The following is an 11,891-nucleotide window of genomic DNA, read 5'->3' on the forward strand; positions in this document are numbered from 1 at the left end:
TTTCAATATATTATGAATTATGATATACATTTGTTTGGCGTAAAGTGCACTGCAGACATCTATCTATCAACTTATCTCAGTTTAAATGTTTAAAATTAATCAATTACGTTGAGAAATATGAATGGTTTGATTATTTGCCGCTTTTTTTAAAATACTTAATATACAAAATAAATAAGTTTTTATAATCAAATCAAATTAAATTATTGCTTAAATTAATTTAAGTTTTTCGGGAATAATAAATAATATAGGTTAAAATTTAAAAATTATTATTAAACAAATAAAGACGTAAACTATTTTTTGATACCAAAATCAATATTATTGTGCTAGTAATAAATTATGGACAATTTTTGGCCAACCAAATAGTTCTGACGCCTCCGCCAAATTTCAACACACTTAACTTGTTAATTTAAACTAAGTGGCTGTCGATATTTATACCAAATCCTATCCATTTAAGAAATAATTGGTTAACTATTCCTACTACGTGAACCAGTCTTGATAACTGGGTTGTTGGATCAATACAAATAAAGTTTCCTAAGTTATATTTTACAGGTCCTAGGAACTTATGACCGGCGTTCATAGACTAACACAATTTAACATGATATATTAAAGTATAAAAGATTTATTAAATTAATATAGATATATATTTAAATTAATATTAAATTAATAATTTTTTGAATCATTGAAAAATAATATTATTTAGTAAACTATCATCTGAGTAACCATGGTCTTAAGGGTGGTATATTGAAGACCAAAAGAGTAACGGGAGTAGGAGTTGAAACAATCGAATTTTGTGGTTTATCCATTAAATAGGTTTATTTTTATTATTATACCTATAGTAAATCCAAATATTAATATTACTTAAAAATGTTGAGATGACTGCTATCTATAGTATACATTCATTGCCATTCTGACTAAACTGTTATCCGATAGTCTCTATATAGCGGTATAAGCTCAATTATCTGGCTATGCCAATGATATATAATTCTGCTCGTAATCTACGTTCCTGTGTTCTGTTAATCTATGCAAATTCACCAAGTGTGACATAAATGACAAGTCAGTAATCTGTAAATCGTTGCAATGGTCGTACAAACAATTAGTGAAAAATTAAAGTATCGATAAGGTATTATTACTTATAAATTATAAGTTTTTGAGTTACATCAAAAAACAAAATCGATTTTGTAAAACTGGTTTTGTGTAAAAATACACATCTATCCTTTAGTTCTATTTTTTCCTTGTGATTTTGAAAACTATTAGGAATTTTTAATTTTCATCTGCAAAGAGTAACATTTTATTTCTCGCAAAAAAAATATGCGATGAAGTTGTAAATCGAAACATTATTTCAATTATTTAACCATGTACACACGCACAAAAAAATAGAAATTACTGTAAAATCAATACATTTATTCTTCTTTACAGAATCAAAAATATTATGAAGTAAAAGTAATATTTTATCAATTTAAACTCATTTAATAATCAGTAAAATTATTTTTTAATGACCTGGACCAGGTTAGGTTAGGTTAGAAGAAATTGCCAAAACTAGAATAATTAAAGTGATTTTATTTTTTTACTGTTTACTGTTTACTATCGTTTGGTTTTAATATTAAACACACTTAAAGTGGATGATAATTTTTTAAATTCTATCAAATTTTTTTTCAAACTAATGGTATTTGCCGTTAATATAACATTCTTCAATGATGGCCAACAAATTAGCGGTAACACCGAAGAATTGTGAGTTATCAAATTGTTCGATAAATTGATTGTGTTTAGACTGACAAATGGAATATGAAGTATCTGATAAACAATCTCTGAAAAATTTTGATTTTTAAGTAAAAAATAAAATTTATTGAAGATTCAATTAAAAAAGGAAAATGTATAAATAAATATATATTTTTACCTTTTGCATCATCATTCTTATTGTTTTCTATGTCTGCTTCGTCTTGATAAGTTTCTATTTGATTGTCACCATTTGAATCATCGGCTTCCTTTAAAAACGCAAAACACATAGTGTGGTTGAGTTTGAAATTCAGTCACAAACAATTACCATAATTAATAAACCAATAAAATTTTTATTGTATGACTACTATTGCCCAGATATCAATACGAAGTGTATTTTTCTATAGGAGAGAAGACATTTTTAGGCAATGTATTCAAAAGTACATAATTAAATTTGTATAACAAATACTTTCAAATACAAAACTTTTATTTTGTTTTTTTTTTTTTTGCCTTTCTGAGTTATTTTTTATACCATATTTATACATTTTTTTAGTGTTGAGTATAAAATTGGGTTGTTCAAATTATGATCTCAAGAAATTTTGTTAAATTGAATGTGATTAAAGTTATGTAATGTAAGTAATATTAGAATTTAACATAATTAAAGTACCTACTTTTAGTTTTGTATTTTTGTGAGTAAGGCATGAAATAATACTGTCCCGCATTGTTGTTCACATTTCACCAATAAAAACTATAAATAACAATAAAATAAAAAATGATTTACAAATATGCCCTTGATTTTTATAAGGATGGCGAAATTTTTTTGAAAAACGTAATAATCTAAAATGCCTAATCATAACTGAATATTAAATACTTTTTCTATAATTATAACAGTAATAGGTATTTATATAGCAACAATACATATATAATAATAATATATTAATATTGTACCTGATTTATTATCAAATAGGGTATACAGGATATTCGATTATTGCTCAAGATCAATACTTGCAAATTGTGCAGAGTCGACAGCATATTGAACGTCCTGGGACATGACAGATAATTGTCACTCAAGTCTAGAAGTTTAAGCAACAAGAAGCAATGGCAATTTGTAATGCTCTCGGGGATATCCGTCAGATTATTGGCCAACATATAAAGCTGTTCTAGTTTTGACGTAGATAAGCGGTATATATCATCTGGATTCAGTTGGTTTTCTGAAACGTCTAGACGTATTAATGTTTCTGCCAAATCACCGTCAATACTAAAGAAAATTTATAATTTTATAGCGTGTAAAAAGTTATTCAAATATTATATCTGATTATAGAACAATTTAATAAATTCAGGCGTTAGTCATCACAAAATGACGGAATTAAATGTCATTCATTCAAACAAATACATTATACCAATTACAATTGTTCGTTATTAAGATTATTAACATTGGATTGTTGCAATTTTAAACATGTATCTAAAAATAAAAATAAAACGATCAAATACATTTTTCATAAATAATTCTATTTTGAAATTTTATATATTATGGGAAAAAACCACTACTTGACATAACGTAAAAAAATGTTTCTTTCCCATAATAATGTTAATGTCATCATCATTTGTCAATAACATTTGATAAATCCAGTATTCGACACTAGCGATAATAAAAAATCACGATCGAATGCCAACTGAATGTACAAAAAGTACTCATAGAAATCAAAAGATACTATTTTTTTACGAAGTCGACACAACGAGACACTCAAGTGGTTTACATATTGTGTATAATGTATGATATATATAGATACAAACTTCTGACAAAATCGCAGTTAACCATAACAATTTAATTACATTTTCTTTACCTGCATGCTACATTTGAAATTCGAATATATGTTGTGTGATTACTATGATTTATTCTTTAATAATTAAAAATCTCAGTAATTTGACATTTCGGGTGATTGTTTATGCTCCCTAGTCCCCTAGTTGTAATTCTAGCACGAATAGTTATTGTTAAATTTTATATTCATACACCTAATCAGTATAAAATTTCATCTTCGTGCATGACACGATTGCCCACGCATGAACTCTATATCTCCTATATATACCGCTTATATCTCATATTAACTTTGAAACTTACGTCTGTTGTTTGAATATTATTAATTGAAATTAATAACTAACTTTTAAAATATTGTTTGTATAAATTATTGTAGACCATATTATAAATGGCTGTTTTGCTCGTTTTTAAGAGTAAATAAATTCCCTACCGCTAATATTATAATCTCTTATGAAAATCGAAAAGAAAAACAATCGTCACGTACGGTCTGACCGATGTCAAACGGTTGCGTCGCAGGCTCAGTCGCCGGACGGACTTGAACGTATAGAACGACTCTAGTCGCAGTAGATTGTCGTCCGCGTTCACGGTGCTCACCCGGTCGAACGGGCCGCCGTCGAAACGTTCGCCTTCCACGTGCAAGTATCCACCTCCCGAAATGTCCAGGAATCCTTCCGCAGACCCCGGTCTGACCGTCACGTTTTCGGGGGTGAATTTCGTGCTGAGACTTCTGTCATCGCTGCATCTGCGATCCTGGACCGGCAGAAAAATACCGGTTTATAAACGCGTTTCCTCGCCAATAATATAATAACATACACACACACACACACACACGTCCTTGTTCCCATCACACGATGATCGATCGATCTAAAATCTAACGCGTCCTGCAACTGCTGCAGTTATTATAGTGTAATGTTTTAAGATACCATCATTCTGGGAATAAGCAAATAATCCTAACCTAACTAGTAAATCCTAGTGGAACAGTGGAACACCCTAGTTCTGTCTATACCTAATAGCAGTGTATGGTAAATTCTATATACGAAGTAGTGCCGTCATAATATTAAAAATAAAAAGTTATACGATTTACCATTTACGCAACCAAATTAAAAGTTAGTGAGAAATTTAGTTCAATGTTTGTATAGTTTTTTTTAGAAATTATAAAACTAAAATTTTATTTTTGACTACACACGAGGACAAGTACGCAAAAACGATTTGATTGAAAATCATCAAATCAATCCAATTGAATGGCACGAGGACCACGGCATCGTGACAAATCTCATTATTTCCGATCCGAAATTCATCACTATTCACTATGGTTTCCAAAGGAATATAAGAGGTTGACGCGCTAAGAGAAAACACCTATATAATAAATACTATTCACAGGTCCCTCACGTTAGGGCGTATCTACTACTGCAGATCTAGTGATCTATTAAATGTATTGTAGTTTTCCATAGTATGTTGTAATGTAAGTGTATACTTATATTACTATGTTTATATATATAGCTTTATAAAATTCAATTGAAACATTTATCAAATAGCCAAGAACCTTAATTAATCTGTTTTTCCTATTTAATGGTAAAACATATACCTAGGTATAAAATTAATCTGTTTAGTGTCAAATATTGCATTCACAAGATTATAATGTTGCCAGGGTCTTGAAATCTGAATTCACATCCATTTGTATTCATCCAGATAACATCGTATTAATTGTGGAATAAATGTTTGGGCGGGAGATCCGTAGGTACTCCTATTTGTACATGGATGTATAATGTATTTTTTTAAGCGAATTTGGTCGAATAAACTGCAGAGTGGGGAAAAAGAATGTACCTCGTTTGATGAATTTATATACAACACCGTTTAAGCACGATTGTGGTGCTTGGTAGTGCCAAATTGGTATAGAAAATAAAATTTGTGGCTTGTGCGATAGGTACCTATACACCATTTTACAGTGCATGCTTGATGCTTTGTCATTGGTGTTTACTTGAAATCGAAAATGTGTGTAATAGCGAATAGCGAAAAACTTTAAATATTTTGAATTTATTTCATGTAGAATTTTTCATCAATTTGTCATATCCAAGTGACAAATTTATATCCGTTTTCAGAATTTTTATCGCCTACAACAAAAATCGATACCTACGTTATATATAAGTTATTATATCATCCTGTCTAAAACATTCGATTTTTTTCTACGGCAGGTTGCGAACTACCCGACGGTCCCGACGTATATAGACACACTAATGGTTAAACATTTAACACACTATACGTAATGCAAATAAACTATGCTATATGGATCATGGTCCCAACGAATCACCGCTTATTTAATTAATCGCCAAAAAAAACTTTTGATTTAAAACAAGTATAATACAATATTTAAGTATTAAGTTCATGTTAAAAATCTTTAATAATCATAGTAAAACGTTCAATTCTATCTTTAGATCTTATTACAAATAAAACGGTTAGATTGCAGCAATTAATACCAAATTCGGAAACACGCCGCCACGGACACCGAGAATCATAATTTATGCGGTTAAATGTGTTGTATTTAAATACGTATATTAGAATAATTTTGCATCCTTTGAGTTGTAGAAATTGATAAATTACTTGTAATTTAAAAAATATATTTAATTAAAAAACCACACATTTTGAGTAAAAAATGAACGAAGACATATTAAACAAGATAGACACCTATCATTTAGTGGTTCAAGCAGATTCCGTTTGGGTCTCTGACATAATTTACTTTATATTATGATAATTACAAATAGGTATTTAATTATATCCCGAATTAGATGTGACCGACCAGGATTATTTTAAGTAGGTACCTACGCCACACAAGTTGGATGGGTTTTCGGTATAAGTTCTACACCACCGGTCGCCAACCTTTTGGACCTCACGGACCACTAAATCCATACTCTAAATTCTACGGACCACTTAAAGCTTATATAATACATTTTTACATTAATACCGTTCCACTGATAAGTCTTATACCAAATTAATAAAAAAATATTTTATATTTTTATGACATGTGATAATGATGATGATTGCATTATTAATAAGTGCGTTTATTCTTATTTTCTGTTTACCAAATTGAATATACGATCAGCAACATAATACAAAATTTTGTCATGTAGTGATTATATACGACATGCGTTTGCTGAATAAAATTAGGTATATTGCAAATAACGTTCAAATTTTTCTGCGGACCACCGGTTAACGACTGCTGTCCTGCACGGTATCATATCATTTGGAAGAAGAGCTCCGTTTATGCATGCATCGAAATGTAGTAGGTATAGGTATGTAGCCAACTTTGTTTTGCGTAAAAATAATCCAACCTTTTCTACCGATCGTTGCTGACTGTCGTTCAATGATAGACATATTTTAACCTTCAAATAGTCCAACTAGTAAGCTAGTTAAACTAATCGGGGACTCGACTAGTGCAGTACCTAAGATAAATATTGGCCCAACTAAAAACCGATCTTAATTTCGAGATCCAACTCGGGTGCAGCTTTTTATGGGAAACCATCCTTTTTTTCCAAAAACATAACTATTTATCCTCAAATAATTCTAATTGTTTTCAATTACCTATCTAAAGTTAAGAAGAAATTAATAATACTAAAAATATAAAATTATATAAGCCATCATTAAAAATAGATTCATCTGTCACCGCTCGGAATATTTTGTTCGTATTCACTGATTAATCATTGAAATCAAATCAAACGAAAAAGAAAGAAAATCGAATATTTTAATATGCTCTGACATGATATGTCAGAATTTCTCAAATCGAACATCGTTTAATATGAACTCTTGAATTCTTATCAAAAGAACACTTTCACTACTTAACTTAAAGAAAATATTTCCTAACCAATTTTAAGATATTGATGTGTGGTAGATGTATCTATATTATACTGAAACAAATGTAAACTATAATATTTAAACATTTTAACTACCTATAATTTTTGTGAATATTTATGAATTCAATTGTGTCGTACAAATGGTTTTGATGCAGCAGACTTGTCTTTAATAAAAAGAAATTCATCAGATCTATTGCGATATAGTCAATTACGTACACTCAAGAGTCAAGACCTTCTAGACCAAATCATGTTCCCGATTTAAATTTAGCAACACAAACATTGTACCTAATTTTTTTTAAACCTTATCGTGTCCTACCGTGTAATCGACGAATAAATAAACATAGGTAATGTTTCTAGAGAAAACTAATTGTTAGTATTTATATTGCGAATTCGTACCAAATGCAGTGAAAATATTGACGAACACGACGGTTAAAGATATACAGGCCACTATTATATACAGATAATGGTTATAGACATTGGAATATGAATTCCGTGAGTTTTAAAAACTATAGTATGATAATATTCAATCTCGTACATAAAAATTTGATGTGCTTTCCAGAATTATATATTTTAAACCCGCAGAGATAAAATTAATGGACGGAACATGATTTTTTACAAGTCCTCGACGGGGCCCGCGGGGTTGTGGTCTTTTTTGGCAGATAAGAAAAACTGTACGGCCGCATAACCGCACGATAAAGATATGGACAGAGAACACGGCACTGCAGTTTTTACGGTTATATGCCCAAACAATGGACACAATGAAATTGTACCCGCAAAGTAATCGCAATTAATCCCCGTGTGATAGATAAGATCGGATGACCCATCCATTACTTTATTATCTGTGTTCAAGCCGAGGACATTTTCGTGTAGCAAATGAGAGATGTAATGCACCGAAGTTTCGTCCTGTTTTGTAAACGCAATATTATAAAAACAATTTTCCCATCTAGGCATTATCAACCATATCAAACATGCTCACCCCCAGATTTCACTTTTGATAATGAGTTTATTCAAACTCTGATTTTTGACATTTTTAAATAGGTAGGTAAAGGGTCCGTCAGAACAAACGCATGTTTTTCAAAATGATGCTATGCTCAAAAGAATTTCAGTAAAAAATGTTTTATTACATCAAAAAATGCATACGCATATTATGCAGTTTTTTTATATGTAACAAAATTTAGGTTTTGAAAATAATATCAGGCATATGGCGCCCTTGAGCCACAAAGTAATAGGGATGCAGGCACTCGCGCAACGATCAGTCGACCAACCTAACCTAACCGAAACTTTTCTCACCACTTGAGTGATCTCGTCTTTCAATTCATCAAAAGGTTTGTGGTTTGTATTGGTAGATTTGATGTTATGTGACTTTACTAAAAAAATTACATGTTTTCAAGGCAGAGGAGCAAGGGGGCCACGGAATGTCCCCAAAACGTGAAATGAGCCATATGTATCAAAACCTAAATTTTGTTACATATAAAAAAACTGCATATGCGTATGCATTTTTTTATATAATAAAACATTTTTTACTGAAATTACTTCGAGCGTAGCATTATTTTGAAAAACCTGCGTTTGTTCTGACGGACCCTGCATGTAAATACTTTAATATCATATTTTCAAATTGTTACACCCCCTAAGGATATTTTGTTCTTTTTGAGTTAAATGAAATAAAAATAAAAAGTTATTACCTACCTATCTGAAAAACTTCTGGTTTGAATTTTGAATTAAATGTATAAAAATATGATAAAAATAATTGTACAAGATATCAAAAAAAAATTAACCACCTAAAAACATTGATGTTCCGATTTGAAAAACCAAAAATTTGTATCACTTCTTTAGTGGGTAGATAGAAGGTACAAACATTTTAAGATTTTAAAAAAATTGTCGAAATAAAAATATTTTGAACAAAAATAGGTTCATTTAAGTGTATACTTTAATACAACGTCCACAATTGATGATAAAGTTTTTGACTTTTTTTGTTTTTTAACGGCCAATTTTCAGGATAAAAAATTGAGATAAAGAAAAAATCCGACGAGAGATAATAGATAAAGTTCTCCTCTTTTTAATGACATATTAATTTTAAGTCTACAACAAATAGGTGAAGAGAAAAATAGTTTGGCGAAGAGCATGTTTTAGTAACAATTTTCGGGTGTATAGCATCCTCTTAAGTAAATGTTCTTGTTGAGTTCAATAATAATTTTTATAAAGATATCAATGGTCAAAAAACCAATAACATAGGTACGTTGTTTTCTTAAACTTATTTTAATGGGTCAATAATGTAATGTACAAATTTGAGTGCGGACACCAACCTGTTTCGAAGATTCATCATTTTGTTTTTGTAAATCTTCAAACGAATCTTCAACCAGTACCCAGTGTCCGACTAATGATTTACGTTTATAATCTTCTAATTGGGAACCTAATAATTCAACGACCATAAACATAAAACGAAAACCCTCCAAAAATGCCATAAATTAATTGTATTTACGTTTAAGTACAACAAGACGTTTACTCCTCGGCCACATGTTTTTTTTTTTTATTACGTAGGAATTGGTTGGAAAATTTTTTTACGTATACTTATGTATAAAATTGATCAATGTTTGCAATGTAAACACAAAAAACCGTGGCAACAAAACGACGACGCCGGTTTCATGCGAAACCATAATATTTTATATTAGTATTAGTAATATTACCTGCGTATTATTGTCACGTTTACAGCCGTGGACTTCCTATATGTTGTAATTTATGCTATATCGGTTGTATGATATTAATTTATATAGGATACCTACATCGAAGCCAGTGGCGTAACAAGATGGGAATGGGCCCCAAGGCAATTAATAAATTAGGCTCCTTAATGCTATATATAGGAAAAACCACATTATACGTTATATTGTTGTTTAAAATATAAATACCTCTATAAAACCGTTAATGAAAATAATAAACAGATAATAAACTGATACTCAAAATAAAAAGGAAATCCACTTAATTACTAAAACAAATTTTAAATATTAACATTTTATTAATATTAATTCATTGATTCTATCTAATCAAATAAAATAAAATAAAGGCTATCAAATCAAATTTATAATCTTTTACGAGCTTTAATATTAGCAAATTGATCTATCACTTCACAGTCGTTTTTCAGTATCATTTAATTTTTTGTTTATAAAATTACCCAAGTCATTGGATATTTTAAATAATTCGGAGACCAAAGGTTCTTTTGTCGTAGGTGTTGTCAATTTTTCATTCGATACTGTAGTCATGATATTACTATCATCAGATGAGTCAACATTTTCCATTTCGGTACTAACAGTACTTATATCACATTTAGTTTTAGTTAAAAATTTATCCATTTTCGGCAACTTTTGTTTCATTTCTTCTCTTTGTTGTCTCTGTTTTTGCTTAAAGGCACCACTGGTTTTCTTTTTTATATCCATAATACACTTTTTTATGACAACGTTAAAAGCTATCGAATTAAATACAATTTTAGTGTACGCACTGCGCTACGAACACGATAACGTTACGCTGATGACTGAATAGTGAATATTATGCTACGTAAACATAATTAGATAATAATATTTTCAATAATATTTCACTCGACAATATATTATAGGTAATAGGTATAATTAAATTGACAACAGACTATTTTAGGATTATTTACGCGGCAATTCCTATGTACGTCCCAATCGTCTTTAATATTAATTACAAACCTTGGTGGCCGTTGTGCGATAAGATAACGATTACTCCGTAGTCGAACACCGATCATTGCATATTGTGTGTATTTATAGGTATACAATGTTCATAATGTTCATATTTAATTTCTAATATTTTTAAAACTTACCAAGAGCTCTGAGGGCCCCTAAGCTCTAGGGGCCCCAGGGCACTGCCCTGCTTTGCCCGATGATAGCTACGCCACTGATCGAAGGTGGTTAAAGCAATTTTTTTGGAAAGCTATTTATCTCGTTTCTATGCATTTATGTGCATATAAAGGTATAGCCTCCAATTGCCCTCCATATAGGTAGGCGCCAGGAGATAACCGTAATAATAATAATAATATTACCTACATAGGTATTATATAATATTATGAGACCTCCTCGGTGAACATTAAATATACATTAAATATTCTACCCACGGTTAAAGATATCGTGATAAAAATAAGGTCTCATTTCGACGTTTTTACATTATGCAAACGAGTTTGCATTTACATTATTTTCGTTAAAACATTTATAATGGTTTATGAATTTATGATGAAAATGCATAAAACAATTACATTATTATAATATAATATAATTATTAATTATTATCAATTATTAAATAGTATTTATTAGTTTATGAGGTTATTAAGGTATAATTATTATTATAAAACCCATCTGCATTTTTTTATTTCATATATTGTGTCAAAGCTACCTACAACCTATTTAACCAAATTTATCAATAGCAAAGCAAAAAATATAGTTATGAAGGTTAGGTTGTATTTTCTTGGACATGAAATCGAAATTATATTTTCCGATTTAAATTTAAAATTT

General features: G+C 29.9%; 1 protein-coding gene across 2 annotated transcripts; it reads right to left on the bottom strand.

The window, feature by feature from the left end:
• Positions 1–1,537: 1,537 nt before the first annotated feature.
• LOC107162283 (X-ray radiation resistance-associated protein 1-like) lies at positions 1,538–10,911 on the bottom strand. 2 transcript variants are annotated; one of them, XM_089221451.1, is made up of 5 exons: positions 10,541–10,911; positions 4,014–4,279; positions 2,662–2,971; positions 1,895–1,982; positions 1,538–1,805 (listed from the first exon to the last, which is right to left on the bottom strand). In XM_089221451.1, exons 1-5 carry the CDS (start codon positions 10,547–10,549, stop codon positions 1,582–1,584), a joined length of 897 nt encoding a protein of 298 aa, XP_089077577.1. In that variant the 5' UTR covers positions 10,550–10,911; the 3' UTR covers positions 1,538–1,581. The 2 variants fall into 2 exon arrangements, with proteins under 2 accessions (XP_089077577.1, XP_089077578.1); XM_089221452.1 differs by having other exon boundaries at positions 9,678–10,911.
• Positions 10,912–11,891: the final 980 nt, after the last annotated feature.

Source organism: Diuraphis noxia, unplaced genomic scaffold, assembly GCF_037042655.1.
Source record: "Diuraphis noxia isolate RWA-SAM2 unplaced genomic scaffold, SU_Dnox_SAM2 contig0002, whole genome shotgun sequence".
Lineage (NCBI taxonomy): Eukaryota > Metazoa > Arthropoda > Insecta > Hemiptera > Aphididae > Diuraphis > Diuraphis noxia.

Coding starts and splice junctions, on each gene's coding strand:
- LOC107162283 (XM_089221452.1), bottom strand. CDS start 9,836: ATGGCATTTTTGGAGGGTTTTCGTTTTATGTTTATGGTCGTTGAATTA. Junction 2,972..4,013: donor CGTTTGACATCGGTCAGACC/GTACGTGACGAT, acceptor AATTTTCTTTAG/TATTGACGGTGATTTGGCAG. Junction 1,806..1,894: donor TAAGAATGATGATGCAAAAG/GTAAAAATATAT, acceptor AAAATTTTTCAG/AGATTGTTTATCAGATACTT.